This window comes from Hoplias malabaricus, chromosome 2 (genome assembly GCF_029633855.1).
Source record: "Hoplias malabaricus isolate fHopMal1 chromosome 2, fHopMal1.hap1, whole genome shotgun sequence".
Taxonomy (NCBI): domain Eukaryota; kingdom Metazoa; phylum Chordata; class Actinopteri; order Characiformes; family Erythrinidae; genus Hoplias; species Hoplias malabaricus.
Window position 1 is genome coordinate 63,337,523 of NC_089801.1, and position 20,585 is coordinate 63,358,107.

General features: G+C 38.4%; 2 protein-coding genes across 5 annotated transcripts in view; both read left to right on the forward strand.

Annotated features, from left to right (window-relative positions):
* Positions 1 to 8,463, forward strand: part of LOC136673620 (golgin subfamily A member 6-like protein 24) — a 32,513-nt gene extending 24,050 nt beyond the window's left edge. The window contains exons 2-3 of the mRNA XM_066649210.1: positions 1,649 to 1,759; positions 1,932 to 8,463. Of these exons, the coding sequence (XP_066505307.1) occupies positions 1,651 to 1,759; positions 1,932 to 6,043 (4,221 nt within the window). The 5' untranslated portion in view covers positions 1,649 to 1,650 and the 3' untranslated portion in view covers positions 6,044 to 8,463. The remainder of the gene's footprint in view (positions 1 to 1,648; positions 1,760 to 1,931) is intronic.
* Positions 8,464 to 9,959: 1,496 nt separating this feature from the next.
* LOC136686747 (GTPase IMAP family member 5-like) lies at positions 9,960 to 20,319 on the forward strand. 4 transcript variants are annotated; one of them, XM_066660692.1, is made up of 7 exons: positions 9,960 to 10,071; positions 15,750 to 15,830; positions 16,968 to 17,087; positions 17,435 to 17,615; positions 17,883 to 18,032; positions 18,481 to 18,562; positions 19,059 to 20,319. In XM_066660692.1, exons 2-7 carry the CDS (start codon positions 15,751 to 15,753, stop codon positions 19,835 to 19,837), a joined length of 1,392 nt encoding a protein of 463 aa, XP_066516789.1. In that variant the 5' UTR covers positions 9,960 to 10,071; position 15,750; the 3' UTR covers positions 19,838 to 20,319. The 4 variants fall into 4 exon arrangements, with proteins under 4 accessions (XP_066516789.1, XP_066516788.1, XP_066516790.1 ...); XM_066660691.1 differs by having other exon boundaries at positions 10,009 to 10,071; positions 15,747 to 15,830; XM_066660693.1 differs by lacking the exon at positions 9,960 to 10,071 and adding an exon at positions 12,623 to 12,722 and having other exon boundaries at positions 15,747 to 15,830.
* The last annotated feature ends 266 nt before the right edge of the window (positions 20,320 to 20,585 follow it).

The window sequence follows — 20,585 nt, forward strand, 5'->3', positions numbered from 1 at the left end:
CACTCTTAGGCATGAGAGACAGTAATTTACTAGTAGTTACAAGGGTTGATTCGTCAGAATCTATACATAACTGCGCCAACTGACGCCAATCATGCGATGTTGATTTAACAATATTCATTTGATTCTTGAAATTTTGTAAACGTTTAACATTGACATCATGCACGCTATTAATGAGTGTAAAATCATCCACACTATCATTAATACATTTATACAACAAACGTGTCAATTTGCAGTTCACATGGTGTTTCAGCACACGCTTTGACAGACTCTGGTGTCCGTAAACTATCCCCATTTTCACCTAAACAGCTCTGCAAGTCTTTGAATCACCTTCCCAACAGTCAACGGCATCGCTGACAAACTGTTCAGACGTTTGATCAATCAGGCTTTCTCTTAGCTCCTGCAGCTTTTCCACAATGTACGGCTCGCATTGTAATTCACAGACAACTGTTTCAACACATCCTTGAATTTTTAGAAGGGGTAGTTCTATTCCAAAACACTTTAGAAGCCCGGCTATGGCGTGTTTTAAGGCGGGCGTGAACAATGTCCTTGTTATATCTTTATAGTATTTTTCAAAAACAGAAGACATCAGGTTCAAACACACACAAATGTCGAAGTTGACTAGGGTGATCCACTTCACAACCAAGACACGTTTCCTTCACGTTGTTTATGATGTGTGTAGGATTACAATGACAGCGGACTTTATCAGTTTTAGCGCCGTAGAGCTTACTTGCCCGTCCACCGCATCAATCGGAGCAGATATAGCATTGTCTTCAGGAGCTTCAGCGATTGTCAGTTGTCTAGACATCAACGTTTCCAAACCATCCACCGGGTCTTGTCGAAAAACATGTGGGTACGCCATGTCCACACAACCGAGATCACCACATTGACCCAACAAACTGTTGTCTGATACCGCTTCGGCAACCGCCATCGATTCACCATAGCTGTAGTTTACAAACCCGCGACCCATGTCGATCGCGTATATTCAATGTCCGACACTCGATAATTTTCACATCACATAGGTCCATGGGTGTTGGGATGGTCTGCTGGAAGAATATCCTCAAACATAATGGCTTGCGTGTTGGTCGTGTCTTGACTTTGTGTGGTTTCAGTGTGGACTTATGTTTCTTTTAACAGACATCACTGGAAGGCAGTGATCCGCTTTTGACCACCCCACAAACGTCATAAGCCAGAGAATCAAACAGATTAATTTTATCACCCCTAAAATATTCGCGAGGACTGCTACCAAATGCTGTACCATGCCGTTTCTTCCTTGGCGCAAAAGCAAAGTTGGTTTCAGAACTAATAGTTGGTGTAACTGTAGAATCTCTAAAAAGAGACAGATTTACACATGCTGTAGACATTTTAAAAGCGTTTAGCCATAGAAATTCACCAGTGCCCATTTAAATACCACATGCAAGCTCAACCCCCCACATGTTGGGGGTGTGGGGGGTTAGGGGTGGGAGTAGCCTATATAAGGACATCCTGTACTGACCTGTCACCTAGGCCATAAATCAGGGGTCATAAATCAAGGGGTCATAAATCATTCACAGAGGTGTTTGACAGAAGGTGTAGGGTATATACTACTGGCGATCAATGAAGGTGTTTCTTCTTCTACTTCTATTTCTTCTTTTAATTATATTTCTGTTAGCCATGAAGATACATGCCAGATCCTCAAGTCAACTGTGGTCAAGAGGAGCACTGATAGCCATCTGCTTTCTCACAGCTAGTTTGGTTCTGGCCACATATGTCAAAACAAACAGTAAGTATACAATGTTTGCATTTCAGTTTCAATAGTTGATACTAATAGACTGTGCAATTGCAATAATACAGTTTTATTTGTTATATAGCTTTCTTCTATAAAGCCGATATATAAGTTCACTGAGGTTTAAAAGTGATGCAGGTGTCTTAGTTGTTGCATATATTTTCTGCAGATTCTGAATGGAGCCATGTGAAGAAAGTTGTCCATATGTGTAAGCCTGGACCTAAGAATGATCAAAGCAAGAACATTACTGATGAAAATATCTGCACTTTAGATGCCTACATAATGGGCAACAGGATCCCAAATGTTAATCAACAGCTTCCATATACATATGACCATAATGTTGTGAATGAGACAACTTTGTGTGAAATTGCCAGGCAAGGAGCTCCAGGCAAGCAGTCCAAGAAGCCTGTAGTAACACCCACAATGAAAAAGAGTCTCAATTATAAGCATCAGAATAATGTTAGACAGTACAGGTTAGCAAAACAGGACACTGCATCCAGAGAACTGTTAGATATAAAGGAAAAAACTTTGCAATGTATGTGCAAAAAGAGCACAGAAATTGCAGCTGGATTTGAATCAATCATTAAATCGGAAATCACCAAGTTCATAAAATGGGAACGGCTTGGTAAACCCATGTTTGATATAGATGAGGAAAGAGGCAGTGCAGTGCTCATAGCTGTTACTGAACTAATTGTTATTGGTATTAAAAATGAAAAGGTATCACTATGTGTAGACGAAGTGGTGGAAAACAAAATGATTAAAGCAATCATCAATGAAAACAACAGTGAAAATATGAGGAGTGGAATAGCAATTAACTGTGATCAAGATAAAGGCAAAGAAGCGTTCATATTTAACAAGGACAACTTAGAGGGAACCAGTTTGATTAAGAAAAAACAGACTAAACAAAAAGAGGAGATGAGCAAAAGAGAAGAACAACTGAAACAAAAGTCTGGGAGAAAAGAAAAAGGTTTAGAATGGCAAAGGATAGATGTGACAAAAGAAGAGGGAGAAATTAAGCAAAATATGGAACAGAGAATGCTGGAAATTAGACTCAAAGAAGAAGACATGGAAAAAAGAAATAGAGAAATAAAAAGGAAGATCCAGGAATTGGAGAAAAGAATGGTACAACATTTGGAACTAATAAAGATGAAAAGAAAAGCACAGGACATCTTTAAAAAAGAAAAAGAGTTGAAAGAGAAGAGACAGAGAGTTGAAAACAGTGATGTTAGTATACAATATATTTACATAGTCAACCTTATACTAATATTCCTCATAGTCTTGGAAACAGTGGCAGTGTGGAGAATCACGAGAAATGAACTGAGAGAAGCTGAGAGACAAAGGGAAGTTTTGATTATGAAGTTACTAGAGAAAGCCAGAAGTGAAGAGAAGAGTCTGAGAAAAGAGGAGGAAAAGAAAAGGGAAGAACTAGAGAAGAGGGTGAGAGAAGAGGAAGAAAAGAAAAGAGAAGATCTAGAGAAGAGGGTGAGAGAAAAGGAAGAAAAGAAAAGGGAAGATCTAGAGAAGAGGGTGAGAGAAGAGGAAGAAAAGAAAAGGGAAGAACTTGAGAAGAGGGTGAGAGAGGAGGAAGAAAAGAAAAGGGAAGAACTTGAGAAGAGGGTGAGAGAAGAGGAAGAAAAGAAAAGAGAAGATCTAGAGAAGAGGGTGAGAGAAGAGGAAGAAAAGAAAAGGGAAGATCTAGAGAAGAGGGTGAGAGAAGAGGAAGAAAAAAAAAGGGAAGAACTTGAGAAGAGGGTGAGAGAGGAGGAAGAAAAGAAAAGGGAAGAACTTGAGAAGAGGGTGAGAGAAGAGGAGGAAAAGAAAAGGGAAGAACTTGAGAAGAGGGTGAGAGAAGAGGAAGAAAAGAAAAGGGAAGAACTTGAGAAGAGGGTGAGAGAGGAGGAAGAAAAGAAAAGGGAAGAACTTGAGAAGAAGGTGAGAGAAGATGAGGAAAAGAAAAGGGAAGAACTTGAGAAGAGGGTGAGAGAAGAGGAGGAAAAGAAAAGGGAAGAACTTGACAAGAGAGTGAGAGAAAAGGAGGAAAAGAAAAGGGAAGAACTTGAGAAGAGGGTGAGAGAAGAGGAAGAAAAGAAAAGAGAAGATCTAGAGAAGAGGGTGAGAGAAGAGGAAGAAAAGAAAAGGGAAGATCTAGAGAAGAGGGTGAGAGAAGAGGAAGAAAAGAAAAGGGAAGAACTTGAGAAGAGGGTGAGAGAGGAGGAAGAAAAGAAAAGGGAAGAACTTGAGAAGAGGGTGAGAGAAGAGGAGGAAAAGAAAAGGGAAGAACTTCAGAAGAGGGTGAGAGAAGAGGAAGAAAAGAAAAGGGAAGAACTTGAGAAGAGGGTGAGAGAGGAGGAAGAAAAGAAAAGGGAAGAACTTGAGAAGAGGGTGAGAGAAGAGGAGGAAAAGAAAAGGGAAGAACTTCAGAAGAGGGTGAGAGAAGAGGAAGAAAAGAAAAGGGAAGAACTTGAGAAGAGGGTGAGAGAGGAGGAAGAAAAGAAAAGGGAAGAACTTGAGAAGAAGGTGAGAGAAGATGAGGAAAAGAAAAGGGAAGAACTTGAGAAGAGGGTGAGAGAAGAGGAGGAAAAGAAAAGGGAAGAACTTGACAAGAGGGTGAGAGAGGAGGAAGAAAAGAAAAGGGAAGAACTTGAGAAGAGGGTGAGAGAGGAGGAAGAAAAGAAAAGGGAAGAACTTGAGAAGAGGGTAAGAGAAGAGGAGGAAAAGAAAAGGGAAGAACTTGAGAAGAGGGTGAGAGAAGAGGAGGAAAAGAAAATGGAAGAACTTGACAAGAGGGTGAGAGAAGAGGAGGAAGAAAAGAAAAGGGAAGAACTTGAGAAGAGGGTAAGAGAAGAGGAGGAAAAGAAAAGGGAAGAACTTGAGAAGAGGGTGAGAGAAGAGGAGGAAAAGAAAATGGAAGAACTTGACAAGAGGGTGAGAAAAGAGGAGGAAGAAAAGAAAAGGGAAGAACTAGAGAAGAGGGTGAGAGAAGATGAGGAAAAGAAAAGGGAAGAACTTGAGAAGAGGGTGAGAGAAGAGGAGGAAAAGAAAAGGGAAGAACTTGAGAAGAGGGTGAGAGAAGAGGAGGAAAAGAAAAGAAAGGAATTAGAGAAGAGAGTGAGAACAGAGGAACAAAAGAAAAGGAATGAATTAGAGAAGAGGGTGAGAACAGAGGGTGAAAAGATGATGGATGATCTAGAGAAAAGAGTAAGAAAAGAGGAGGAAAAGAAAAGGGAAGAACTAGAAAAAACAGTGAAAGAAGAGGTTGAGAGCATGACTAAAGAAATTGAGACCCTTCTGACAGATAATGGTGAAAGTAAAATAGAAGGATTACAAAAGGATCTTTTTACCAACTTCACGTCAAACCAGCCTGGCTTCTTCTCTTCAATAATTCTCCCAGTAACTTTACTGTTGGGTCAAATACGTTCTTCCATGAAGGAGAAAAGTGAGGAGAAGAATCAAAGATGGATAGAAAACCAGGAACGAGAAGAAAGACTAAAAAAAGTAAGTGAACTCCTTCAAATGAAAGAGGACATTCTGAAGAAAAAGGAGGAGGCACTGGATCTAGTGGAGCAAGCGACTGAGGGACAGAGGGAAGAGCTGAAAGCCAGAGAAGAAGAGATGAAGAGAAGAGTGACAGAGGTGACACAAAGAGAAGAAGAAGTAGGAAAATTTGCAGAAAAAATGAAGCAGAAGGAGGATGAGATGGAGGAAAGAGAAAAAGACATGATAATGAGAAAGGTGGAAATAGAGGCAAAAAAGTGTGAAATGGAAAGAGTAAGAGAAAATTTGATCATAATGGATGGATGGCTGAAAATTCAGAGCAATAAGCTCGAAATGATAAGGCAGTCAGTTGAGGAACAGAAAAGGTTCATTCAAGCCATGGAAGAGCAACTGGGAAGAAGAGAATGGAATCTTCAATCAAGAGAAAGAGAAATGGAGCAAAGAAGTAGAGAGGTCAATATGCTCAGAGAAAGTGTGAGACGGCAAAACAGGGAACTTGAACAAGCTATGAGAAACATGCAAAGACAAGAACAGGATCGCAGAAGGGAGGATGATTTTAAATCAAAAAAGCCTACATTAAAGCAATTATTTCACGAAATGTATGATATCCTGCAAACGCAGGATCTGGCCAGGCAGAGTGCAGAGTTACAGAGAGAGGAGGAAAGGAATCAAGAAACTGCACAAGAAGCATCTGCTGAAGAGTCACACAGAGAGCAGCAACAGAGAAGAACCAATACACCAAACAACAAGCAGAATCACAGGAACAAAGAATGTGTGATTTTATAACTTCTTTCATGTGTTCCACATTAGACTTAGTTTCAGAAGAAGATTAATATATGTAAACATCTAGTTTGCCATTCAATTATACAAAATCACAAAGAAGGAACATATTCAGTGATGCTGAAAATCAGTGATCTATATATTGTTTAATTCCTAAGAGTTGCATTGTTTTCTCTGTGCCACCTCCTCAGGGGTTCACCAAAATACAGAGAGATAACCATCAAATGTATGAATATGAATGGACAGTGGCTAAAGACAGTATCGTTTGCAATGATTTCATGTGCTTTGATATTTCTTCTTATGTTGTAATATTTGTAATTTTTATATAAGTATTTTTGTCGTATCCTTTAGTTAAAGGGGCAATCTGTAATAAATCAGAGATTAAGGAAACAGGCTAATTTGAAGCACTGGTGTCTCTGATAGCAGTGTTAAAGCATCATATTCTCTTTGAGAAGTGCTCAGTCTAGAGCAGAGCTCTGCTGGAATTTCAGCCTGAGATCCCGCCCTCTAATCCAATCACATTATAGTCCAAACCTACTGGGTTGCCAGTACACAAGTGCTGAAACAAACAGGGTCCCACAGCTTTGAAATGCTCAAGTGAATAGAGATATTGTTAGATTTTACCAAACCTAAAACGCCTCAGTTCCTTCTAAAAATCTCCAGAGACAAGGTAAAATGAGAGGAAATATTGACCAGCGGTTACATTAGGTGCAGTTTACTCCATGTGTATTCACGTGTTGTTTTTGTTAATCAGACTGAGACTTAGTTTTCCTTGTCCCTCATTTGCCTTTCACTGAAGGTTTTTGTCAGCCACCGACCTGAGGAGTGTTTGAACCTCTTTACAAGCCCTCAGGGGAATGTTACGAGCTGCCGTTGAGAGTCCGATCAAAATAATAAAAAAAAAAATATATGTGAAAGCTGCTGTAACTTGAGAGATTTTACTAGCGGGTAGTTTGTGCTGGATTTAAAAGAGCCCTGCACTTTGTGGTGATTGCCAGGTCTCTCTGGCCAATCAGCGCTCCGTTTTACACGTCACCATTTAGTACCTACTCAACTCATTAGGAACCACAACTGACCTGAGACTGAAAGAGTATCTTATTCCAGGACCAGGACCAGATTTGGCCAATGGAAAAGGAAAGGGATCGAGTTGAGTCGTAGCAAATACCAAAGATCTGCTGCCTAAAATGACATTTAGGGTGGAAGGGAAAACCAACCTTGTGCAGTCCCTAAACATTTAATGTGGATTTAGACAGTAAAGGCTCGTAAATGCAAAATATGGCAGCTGCTCTTTCAATAGGTAAATGTTTGGTGATAGGATGTGCATCGGGTTTGTGTGATTTAAATGGATAAAGTGGAATAACTGTTACTCCAAAAAAGAGTTTCAAAAGCTAGTGCTATGTTCAGCTCTTAAGGTGGAACAGAGAATTTGAGAAGCTGGTGTATAACACCAATAAGACTCATAAACAGACCTATTCATGGTGGAGCTAAATGTTTGAATAGGAAGTATATTTATGGTTGAAGGTAAAATCAGTTCAACAGAGCTGTGTAGTCTAAATGTTTAATATTTGAAGAGTAGATGCTTTTAAAGGAAGGGAAAATGGCAGCCACCCATTCACTTTTGTGTCTTTCTCTGGTGTAAGAGAAAAACTTTTTTTGCTTGTTCAGTTCATCAAACTGGCAACCTGATCATGTTTCATGTCTGGGTAGAGGAAGGAGGCAGACAGCTCTCTCCACTGTTTTGAATGTGTATTGTAGTTCTCATTTTTATCTCAGTGTTACACATTGCTCCTTTATTTTTTTTCTTTGTTTTGTAATCAAAGTGTGATTCTTTATTATTAATCAGTACTAAAGATTTCAATATTCATTGTATGAAATGCATGTAAATTTTAACCAATATTTTCCATATCTTTGGGCATGGGGTCTCTGAATGGGAGAGGAGGCTGTGATACGGTATCACACAAGGTTAGTGGCAACCCTAGTCACAGCAGAAGTTAAAGGGCACATGAGAGATGGTGAGAACATGAATACAACAAAATTCATGGATTTCAGCAGATCCCTAACTTAAACAAAGAGGGTTTCTTTTGTTTCATTTAATTTAATCCCTTTCAATTACAATCTTTTGATTAATTTTTTATTTATTCATCTTAAACGTTGTTTGGCTTGAGAAATGTCTGAATAAACTGCCAAATAACTTTTTTTTTTCACTCAGACCCTTTAATTTCAGTGTGTTGCTCGAACAAGATTCTTTACATGGGAAATGTACATTAGTCAATATAAATAATGTAACTTTACAGGAGAAGGAATAAACTTCCTTATTTAAGTGGTCAATGTAAAAAGATTTATTCTGTGTGAGTGTTTATTCTGTTACACCAACGGTTGCAACTGTAACAACTGCAATTTCCCTCTGTGATCAATAAAGTATTTCACTTCCAATAACTTTGGAGCTTTCTATTCATCCACATCGTCATGGCAGAAATTGAGGGGAGGGAACGCGGGTGGCAGGCATGTGTAATATCAGTGGAAATAGGTTTTAGGTGATTTGCAGCCAAGTCTGCCACATCCCTTCTTGTGCAGTTCGGCATCAGAAGCCGAAAACTATGGTCAGTTGTGAAGGAGTTATCAGAAATGTCAGTGGTTGTGGATAAGGAGAACAGAGAGCAGCTAGGGAAATACACTGTAAATGTGGAATGGCTGAGGTGTGTTTTAGGTACATGGAGGACAGAGCAGGTGAGTGGGGTGCTGTGTGTCTAATTGTGGTTTTTGGTGATTTAACATGTAAAGTTCACATGGAACTGGTGGTGCTGAACATGCATTAACAGTGCCAGTGAGGCTAAGTCACCACAGATGGTTACGGGAATGGTGGTCCTGTAAACCTCACTTGGAGGGAGGAGCGTCTGGGATGCCAGATTTCACTGTTGAGCCTTCCAGGTGTGTCGTGGGTCACCTCTGGTGTCTACCTGCTGCACTGCTGTGCTGCCCTAAATAAAATTATGTTAAATATTATTGTGCAAAATTAGGAAAGCTCATGTTTCTTTCCAGTGTTGTAAATGTTCTCGGCTTCCACTTTATGTCTTTGTTGTTCAGGCTGTTTTGCATTATTGCAGCACTGACATATTTTATGGGTTTCTCTAAAATACATGGTCAGTGTATATCTATAAATCCTTATTTGTCAATTTTTTTTTAAGATGCTACAAGTTCTAGGTCAAAAACACCACTCCAAATCCACTGCTTCTGAGAACACAGTTCCACTGCTCCACCGCCTAACAGTTGGAACTGAGCATTTATTTCAAATGAAATAGGGCTGGGATCACTTTGCTGTTTTACTGAAACTGTCTGTAATTCATATTAATAAAAAAGTGTATGTAGTTTTATTGATTAGATTTTAATTGTCCAAATTGTTAAATTCACCTATTCACATGGAGCGTGACACATCTGCAATATGTCACAGTTGTGTTTTATGGACCGACCGAGGCTGGGGATTTTGGAGACAATATTTTTCTCTGCAAAAATGCATAAGTGCCTGATCCACATAAATTGGTTCTAGAAAGAGTGTTCTCCAAATGTGAGAGTTGCTGGATCTTGTTCCAGCAGGATCAGACTCCAAAGCACTGTGTGGGAGTCTGAAAGGATCTCAAATGCCCTACTATTCGGTATGAGTGTTGTTTCTCTCCCTTCTCCTCCCTCTATACCCCCTCTACAATCAGTTTTAGACATAAATAGTTCACTATGTAGGGAATGTGGAGACACTGGATATTCATTCCCTAACCATTTGTCTAAACTCTGCACACACAATGAAAATCACATGGACTGAGTGTCTGATCTGGCCCCGCCCCACATCGAAACCTGGTGTTTGTGGTGTGCTTGCATAACCCACAAACTGACTGTGCGTAAAATTATAAGAAGTGTTGAGGAAAAACGAAACTGAAAGTTAAAGTAAATTTCAGCAGGCAGTCACGTGAGCTGTCCTTCTTGTTTTAGCTTTAAAGAACGCTAAAGTCGACCGTAAAATCTGCAGATAATCAGGTGAGGAGCAGGTGAGTCTGTCTCTCATTTCTACCATTATCCATTATAAAATGCTGAAGGTGCCACGTTATGAAAGACATGGGGCACAGAGATCAGAAACGAATCCCAACCACTTCCCTTTCTTATTTCAGCGTGTGGCAGAGAATAATACATACTTCAGCATGTCCTCTCACTCACTGTCTGACATTGGAGCTTGTCCGCTGTTATTTATTTCACAGCAACCAGTGATTGTTTACACAACACTGTGTAGTTCTACAGTTACTGTTTTACAGTGTGCTCTGCCTCCTTTTATTCTCCTCTTTAAATTTAACCCTTACTGGCCCGTGGTGATACATTTTTCATTACAAATTTCAATAGCTTTTGAACCTTTTATAATAATGTTTCAAAACAAGTTGTATTTGATAAAGTGCCACCCACATGGCCACAATGGCCTACCCCACCATTACTTCATTCAAACAGCTACATGTTCTTTCTGAGCAATTTCAATAAACATTCAAAAGCTATTGAAATATATTCTCAAAAATGCATCATCATGGGCCATTAATTGTTCAATTGACCAAAATAAGAGGTGTAGTATGTCATGTGGGTGGCACTTGTTCAAATAAAACTTGTTTAGAAACAATATCATAAAAGGTTAAAAAGCTATTGAAATTTATTTTCAAAAACCCATCACCACTGCCCAGCAATGGTTAAATTGACCAAAATAAGAGGTGTAGTACGTCATGTGGGTGGCACTTTATCAAATACAACTTGTTTTGAAACAATATTATAAAAGGTTCAAAAGCTATTGAAATTTGTAATGAAAAATGTATCACCACGGGCCAGTAAGGGTTAAATTTACCAAAATAACAGGTGTAGTACGTCATGTGGGTGGCACTTTATCAAATACAACTTGTTTTGAAAAGATATCATCAAAGGTTCAAAAGCTATTGAAATTTATAATGAAAAATGTATCACCACGGGCCAGTAAGGGTTAAATTTACCAAAATAAGAGGTGTAGTACGTCATGTGGGTGGCACTTGATCAAATACAACTTGTTTTGAAAAGATATCATCAAAGGTTCAAAAGCTATTGAAATGTATAATGAAAAATGTATCACCACGGGCCAGTAAGGGTTAAATTTACCAAAATAACAGGTGTAGTACGTCATGTGGGTGGCACTTTATCAAATACAACTTGTTTTGAAACATTATTATAAAAGGTTCAAAAGCTATTGAAATTTGCAATGAAAAATGTATCACCACGGGCCAGTAAGGGTTAAATTTACCAAAATAACAGGTGTAGTACGTCATGTGGGTGGCACTTTATCAAATACAACTTGTTTTGAAAACATTATTATAAAAGGTTCAAAAGCTATTGAAATTTATAATGAAAAATGTATCACCACGGGCCAGTAAGGGTTAAATTTACCAAAATAAGAGGTGTAGTACGTCATGTGGGTTGCACTTGATCAAATACAATTTGTTTAGAAACCATATCATCAAAGGTTCAAAATCTATTGAAATTTATTTTCAAAAACCCATCACCACGGGCCAGAAATAGTTAAATTTGGCAAAATAAGAGGTGTAGTATGTCATGTGGGTGGCACTTGATCAAATAAAATTTGTTTTGAAACAATATCATAAAAGGTTCAAAAGCTATTGAAATTTGTAATGAAAAATGTATCACCACGGGCCAGTAAGGGTTAAATTTACCAAAATAACAGGTGTAGTATGTCATGTGGGTGGCATTTTATCAAATACAACTTGTTTTGAAACAATATCATAAAAGGTTCAAAAGCTATTGAAATGTATAATGAAAAATGTATCACCACGGGCCAGTAAGGGTTAAATTTGCCAAAATAACAGGTGTAGTACGTCATGTGGGTGGCACTTGATCAAATAAAACTTGTTTTGAAACAATATCATCAAAGGTTCAAAATCTATTGAAATGTATAATGAAAAATGTATCACCACGGGCCAGTAAGGGTTAAATTTGCCAAAATAACAGGTGTAGTACGTCATGTGGGTGGCACTTGATCAAATACAACTTGTTTTGAAACAATATCATCAAAGGTTCAAAATTTATTGAAATTTGTAATGAAAAATGTATCACCACGGGCCAGTAAGGGTTAAATTTACCAAAATAACAGGTGTCGTACGTCATGTGGGTGGCACTTGATCACATACAATTTGTTTAAAAACAATATCATCAAAGTTTCAAAATCTATTGAAATTTGTAATGAAAAATGTATCACCACGGGCCAGTAAGGGTTAAATTTATCAAGGTAGGAGATGTAGCATACATCATGTGTGAGGTTCGTCACCTTCGTTTTTACTGTGTAGTGTAGTTTGTAAACGGTCCCTTAGCTCTCGCGGAGATGGCGGCAGCCCATAGAAAACAATATATTTCGTGTTTTTTAAATGGCAAACATTTCTGACATAAACTGAGTTGTAGTTGCTTGTCTTGGATCCCAAAAACAATACTTTGCAAGTATTAAGTCATTTGCATGCACCGTTTGAGAGCTATTGAAGAAAGAAATCTGAATATGCGAATATGAAACCAACTTTACCGGAGTGTCACTTTCTGCTCACAGCAGTAAAACAGCTTCTTGAGGTTTTTAAAGACTTCCAAATGTTGAAAACCACAAACTGAGATGAGGATATTGCTCTTTTCCTGCTCCGTAAGTCAGTAATATTTACTTATTTTGTTACATCTTCAGTTACATCACTTAAGGTGAAACTGACTCTAAATTCAAGAGAAGCAGCATGAAAGTAAACACAGAATGAAAGTGCTACAAAACTAAATAATTCTAATTACAAATGAGTTTCTTTGGAAATTCCAACAGTGAATAATAACTTACAGACAAGTTACACGTACTAACAACAAACACACCGTTCAATCTAAATAGAAGCAGAGAAATTAATGTAAAAAAAAAAAAACAGAGAACACAGCAGTTCCCCAGAATCATAGACACTTCCTTTAAGACTCAAGCTATGAAATATTTGTGGAATTCCTCTTTACATGTGAAGAGCTACTGATGCAGTGGGTGGTTTGGGTAATCATGAGCTAGGCTCCATGAGTAACCGTAGTTGGTAAGGATAGCTGAGAGGATCATTAACTGCCAAAGAAACTTTAGAGGAATGCAGGAAAGAAGAGCAGCTTGCAGTGATTGGTATTTTATGGTCAGAGGGTGTGTCAGGTGCAGAATGTAGAGAAAGTATTTAAACTCAAACAAGTGTGTATGAATGGATACAGAAGGTCAAGGAAGGTCACACACTGAAGAAGGAGCCAGACGTCCGTCCACATCCACGACTGATGATGATATTGAGCGCCACATGAACTGATTCTGTTGGACAGACGAGTTACAGTGGATTATGTGGGAAATCATTTGCAAATCAGCCGTGGCTCTGACTGCAATAATCCCCCACAGTCTTGGGTTTGGAAACCTTTGTGGGAGATGGTACTGAAACACAAACCGACACAAATGAGCACAAACAGAAGGGTTTGGACATCTGCAAACACATTTCCCTAAGGTTAACAAATGTTTACTACCCTCCTCTGAACGTTACATAGTGCAGTTTCTGTAGCAAAGAATTGATTCTCTCAAATAAAGGTCAGTTAATCATCTCAGTGATTTTGAAGCTGTAATTATAAGGTAAAAATACTACCCAGTGTTGCTTTAAAAATTAAGTCTCCCAATCACAGCAGAGAAGAGTTTATGGTGTCTATACATGATCACCCTGAACCGAGGTCACTCCAGAGCTCAAACAGCTGAGATAAGACCAAAGACGACTCTCTGACCACCATGTTCAGGTATCTCTGTCTGTAAATCAGAAATGCACTCGTGTTTGTACGTTGAATGGTGTTTATTGTGTGCTTCTGTGATTGTAGTTTATTTTTACTTTAAACTGATATATCACTGAATTTAAATGTAGGACGTTCTCTAAGTGGACAAAGTCCACTTAAAGCTTGCCCTAGTAACAAGTGATAAGCGTTTTATTGTGGAGAGAGATTAGTCTCAAAATACTTTACAAATGCGTAAAGGTTAATCCACAAACTAAACAAAAGTTACAAATATGTTTCACTTTTTCGCTGGACTTTAACGTCGTTAAATTAAGGGAACCTCCCAAAGTGTTCCCCAGTGACCCCCCCGCTCCTGACGGTCTGTGATATGAAAGTGAATTCAGCGGCTTGGGCGGCATTTTGTTCGAACTTCCACATTAAATGTTGCTCAAATGCGTCTCCATTTAAGGTGGCCCCACACGTCCTAAAACAACAGTGCCACCCAGCGGTGGCTCGTTCGCCTACAGACCACATGTGGATCGGGTGAAACGCGAAGTAAAGTCTCAAAATTCAAAAACCCGCGAGAGGAAATAAACAAATATACGTCACGGAAAACACGCGAGTGACTAGATCCACAAACGCCGATTCAACAATTTACAAATACATTTTAAATTCGAGACAGTGACTTTACAGATATTTGCAATGTAAATTTAAACAAATGTATTTATATTTGAAAAAAAATATGATATATCTATGAAAACCAAACATCACAAGAATGTGATGTATTCATTTGTAAACAGTGAAACATATTCGTGACTTGTGTTTAATTTGTGCATTAACATTTCCACATTTGTAAACTATTCTGAGACTATTCTCTCTCCATATTTCATTGCCCTTCTCTCAGCCACAAGAATAAAAAAACTAATAGTTTAAGTTTATAACATGGGTTCGCTCCTTACTTTGGCACCTGTTGGTGAGTGGGATATATCAGGAGGGGAAGAGTCAGTTCTTGAATTTGACGTATGAAGCAGAAGCAGACAAGCCTAAGGAGCCATTTGATCCTGTGGGGTTTTCTCAGAATGCAGTGGTATTACTTGTGAAAAGTGGTTTAAAGAAGGAGAAATAATGAACAGTGTCATGTGTTTCCAAAGCTCATTAATGTGTGAGGGTACGAAGGCTATCCCTTATGGTCTGATCCCACAGAAGAGCCACTGTAGCACACACAAGAGTTAGAACACACCGGGCAGTGCAGTCAGACTGTCCACGCTGACCCTGTACACCATGAAAAACACTGAGCATGTGAGCATCCAAACTGGACTATGGAGAAATGGAATAAGGTGGCTTCATCTGACGAACCACACTTCTTTTACATCATGTGAATGACCGTATATGTGCATGGCTCACCTGGGGAAGAAGGACTAAGCTGCTCTATGGGTAGGAAATAAGTCAGCAGAGGGAGGGCGATGCTCAGGGACAGTGTGGGTCCTGGTCTTCATTTGGATGTGTCATTCCTAACAGTGCTACAGACAAGGACCATGTGTCTGTTTTCAGCAGGACAGTTAAAACAAATGCAGTTAACTATTAAAGTTATTACTGTAGTAATTGACAGCCCTAATCTGCCCTGTCTCTCTCTCTTTCTCTCTCTCTCTCACACACACACACACACACACATTCACTTTTTTGTGTCACAACCCTTCAGTTAAGAGATAGACCCAAACTAAAACATCTCAAATAAATTATACACAATATTTATCCATTATATCTTCTCTAGCTCCTTCATCCTGATGAGTGTCGTGGTGGGTTTGGAGGGAAATTACAGGGTACACACTTGCTGGACAGGACACAGAATATTCAGTGAAATAAAATATCTAAACATGTTTTTTAATTCTTTTTTTTTTTTTTTTTTTTTTGTTTGTTTCAGCAGTATGTCCGAAGAAGATCTGGAGACAAACAGTGCATCCATGGATTATCCAGAAAATTTTAAAAAAGAGCCCAACTCAGACAGGTAAAACACTACGGTCTATTCCAGTTTTCTTTTTTACTCATTGTAAAATATTAAAGGGTGACATGGTGGTGCAGCAGGTAGTGTCGCAGTCACACAGCTCCAGCGACCTGGAGGTTGTGGGTTCAAGTCCCACTCCAGGTGACTGTCTGTGAGGAGTTTGGTTTGTTCTTCTTGTGTCCGTGTGGGTTTCCTCCAGGTTCCTCCGTGTGCTCCGGTTTCCTCTCACGCTCCAAAAGACACACATTGGTAGGTGGATTGGTGACTCAAAAGTGTTCATAGGTGTGAATGAATGAAAATCTTAAACCCCTTAACATCAGCTGAAAAACACTAAAGCATCAAAGAACAGACGAAATATTCCCAAAAAGGAACTATATATTTCTATAATAGAGAGATGTGTGGTACATGTTAAATGCAAACGCTCCAAACGTATTAAAACCCATTAGTTTTACATAGGGATTAATGAGTGGGTGAACCCCCTTGCAGCAGGGTGAGAAAAGATGAGATGGTTTCTTTGTGGTTGGCAAAGTTGAGGGGGTTTGAATCTTTGCAGTTCTGACCGCTCAGGCAAAGGCAACTGTCCAATGTCCATGCAGCTTAGATGTAAATATAAAATACTTTTTAAATTAATATTACAGTTTTTTCCCCTTGTTACTCTGTTTGTTGTCTGTTTGTCGCTGACCTGTGTTTGTTTGATGTCTGTTTCTGACCCGTGTTATTACAAAAAATAAAATATATTTAAAGGAATACTATGTCATATTTTTAGCTTAAAATTACATCTTCAAAATGATCAATATACTTCACTGAGCTGTAACAGGGAGAAGAGAGCTTCTGCTGTTGTTACTCTGGGCTCAGCACTACAGAATCTGCACTTTGTAACTTATAGAGGAGGGTAGGACACCACTTCCCTCCTCATTGAGTTCTGTACAGTGCTGTAAAAATGAATTACACTGTGGGGAGCCCCAGGAGCACAAACCCAAATCTTACCTAGTGCTCCTTTAAGTTATTTAAATAGAAATATTCTTAAAGGGAAAGTAACAGTTTTCAATACTTTCCATAACTGTGATCTAACCTTAAATGTAATTTAAACACTTACTAAACTTATGTCTTTATTAATTTATGTATTATTATAACATACAGTCGCGGAGCTCATTACATTCCCTCAATGGATAAGAAAAAGAAGAGGACGGATCAAATGAAAAAAGATGACAGTAACTCAACAGCAAACAGTGAATCCTTACAGAATAATGACATAATCAGGTAAGCCAAACCTCAAATAGACTTCCTCTCTTACCGTTACAAACCCATTCTTCAGTTTTACACCATAGTCCTTATAAGCATTTGACCATACCATTTTCTATGACCTCTTTTGCACTGAGAAGCTTCTGTGAGGGTGTGTGTTAAATATGATGCTTAAAAAATATTTGTGAGTCATTTAAAAAAAGAATCTCAAAAGTTTTCAAATTCAACTTACGACCTTGAGAATACGATGCATTTATTTTTGTGACAATCCTGGACTTCTGTAACTCGTACACTTGCACTCGATTTCACATTTGTATGTGAGATGTATCCTGACAGGTCTTTACTTCCTTTGTGACTTTCAACAGCCAAAAGAACAAAGAAGCTCAGAACAAGACAGAATTTACAAATGATTTCCTCCAGAAGATTCAACAGATCAGAACAGAGGAGGAAGACAAGAGGAAGAAGATGGAAGAAGAAATAGCGAACCTGAAAGATACGATTAACAGACTGCAAAAAGAAGCAGATGAAAACAAAAAAGCAGTTCAAGTGAGCACTGCCACTCTTTAAACCCTTCATTTTCACCCCTTAAATTCTGATTTTCAAATCATTGTTAAGCAACTCTTGTAAATATAGTAAAACCAAAATATGTTTTAAAAACAAACAAAACACTGGGGCATTGCTACAGGCAAAAACATATTGTGTACATGTAGGAAAATTAAATTAATTTCACTTCAAAATCAAAGTCTTTTGTATTACACAAAAATAAAATAAAAATCCCATAACAGAACACACAACTCAAATGTGTTTCTCCAGATGACCAGTGAGAGGGAGAAGACAAGGGCATTAAACAGGATCAAAGAAGAGGAACGGAAGAGGAGGGAGATGGAACAGAAAATGGCTGACATGAAAGATAAGATTAACAGATTGGAAGAAAAGGCAGATTATAAAAGTAAAGCACTTGAAGTGAGTATTGACACATTGTTAAATACTGACACATTCATTGCTTAGCAACTGTTACAGGGACCACACATTTCGGACAAGCTTTTGCAAGTTTACAAAGTGTTGTGTGCTGTATTCTGTACTAAACACAGTGAATACAGTTGAAAAATGTTTTAATGTACTGTAATGTATAGTATCCCTGTTTCCATTTTAAAGAGTATAGCAAGACAAACTTTAATCTTCTGTGTAAAAGTTTATTGACTTGCAAACTTATGAACTATTTACTCAGAAGAGCACAGTATAAATTATAAGACTTTTATCAATTAACCTGTTGAGTGGAGGAAATTCTTATTTTTTTTAACTGATATTTTATGTAATTGACTGTAATGCATCTTTTTTTCTGACAGATAACTCTTTCAAGTTAACTTCATTAACATGTTTCTTGACTAAACAATTTTTCCGTTTCTGGCAGAAAAAAAACATAGTTCTCATTTGGACGTTCTCTTTGCTGACAGTGGTTGTGGCTTGTATCATCTTCCGTTTTCTTTTCAAAGGTAAACACAGATCTGATATTAAACAATAAGTTATCAAATACTCTGACATGCATTTGAGACCCGGCTTCTTATCTCTTTATACCAGGACTGCCCTTTCTGAGTTCTGCATGTTTAACCTGTCTCTATGTACAATTTTAAAAAATTTCAGTGTTGAAAATTGTGGTAAAATTAATTTGTCTGTCGTTGCTTTTCAGCTTCACAGCTGTGTATGAATATTTAAAATTATTTTTTCTTTTCTCCATTTTCCTCATTTTTACCTGATCTGTAGCCTTCTTAAAGGTGGCATTCATGATTTTAATGAAAAAAACACTTTTTAAAGTCCTGCACTGATGGAGCTGTTCATGTTGCCATGGTTACAGCAGCGTTATAGTGGTCACTAATGGCAGTTCATAGAAAGATGTACTCTTAAAAGTGTAAATCTAGATCAGATCTGTGGTTTCAGAGATGATGTAATGTCTGAACCTGAATCTTTTCTTTTCTGAATCTTTCTGTTAAGGGCCTGAAGTGAACCCCCATGAGCTGAGAGTGATGCTGGTGGGTAAAACTGGAGCTGGGAAGAGTGCAACTGGAAACACCATCCTGGGTGAGGATGCTTTCAGAGTGGAGGCGTCTCCGGCTTCGGTGACAGCACACTGTGAGAGGAGGAACAAAGTGGTTTTTGGACAGAACATCACCATAATTGACACTCCTGGGGTAATGGACACATGGCTGGCATCAGACCAAACGGCCCACAATCCATCTGATTGCCTCTCCATGGTAGTTCCTGGCCCTCATGTGTTCCTGCTGGTGATCAGACTTGGACGATTCACTCAGGAGGAGATGAATGCTGTTAAATGGATTCACGATAGTTTCGGAGTAGCAGCTCTGCAGTTCACCATGATACTCTTCACTGGTGGAGATCTGCTGGAGAGAAAACCAGCGAAGGACTTCATCAGTAACAGTGCTGAGCTTCAGAAACTTGTCAACACCTGTGGTGGCAGATATCACGTCTTCAACAACTACGACAAAAAGAACCAATCCCAAGTTACTGATTTGCTTAAAAAGATCGATCAAATATTGTATAACAACATTGGGTTTACACACACCAAAGAGGTGGTCCAGAACGTTGAACACAGGAAGACGAATGAGATGGCTTCTAAGATAAGAGACGAGCAATACAAGAATATAAATCTTCAGAGAGAATTAGAGCAGACTAATCAATGGCTAAAGATTGTGTGTTGGACAGCAGTCTTTATATTAGTCATCTTCTTACTTATTATTTTAAAAATACGTTAAAGTAATTTAAACTTATTAATGTGGTTGATGTGATCAATTTTAACACCACAGTTGGTTTCTTTTTTCTTTCCATTTACTAATTTTGAGCCTTTAAAGCACCCATAAATGTAGCTTAAACACAGCTGTCTTTGCACTAATTGAACCTCGCAGCTCGCATCCTCTTTTCCAAATACAGCATTGAAAGCATGAGATTTATTTAAGGCTTTCTTCACAATTTCAAGTTTGAGGGTTTCCTTTACAACAGCAGCAGCAGCCTCATGTTTCAGGGAAAGATTTAATACGTGAGCATTTGTTTATATTCATCCACAGAAACATAAGTGAGGTCAGGTGCTAATGTGGAATCATCAGTTCTGGATCACTGACACCACTCTAACACCCACATGTTTCTCAGTGAAGCTCCATCACTCCACAGCCTGCTGATACTTTTATGTTCCATTAATTTTCTTCAGAATATATCTGAACCTATGAATTCTTTGAATAAAGTGGTGAAACATTTATGACTCTGACAACTTCTTCCAAACTTAATTATTTAACCTTTTTTAAACTTTCAAAGTCATTGGAAATATAGCATCAAGAGGATATGAGTAAACTCCCTGTTCCCTACGAAGTGCACTATGTGTCAGGGTTAAATCCCCAAATCTATTTATGGACTGTGTCAAGACTCTTGCCCTAAATATTTTAAAGCATTGTTCAGTGTCTACAAATGTTTGGACACATAATGCAGTTATTATTAATATCAACAAGTATT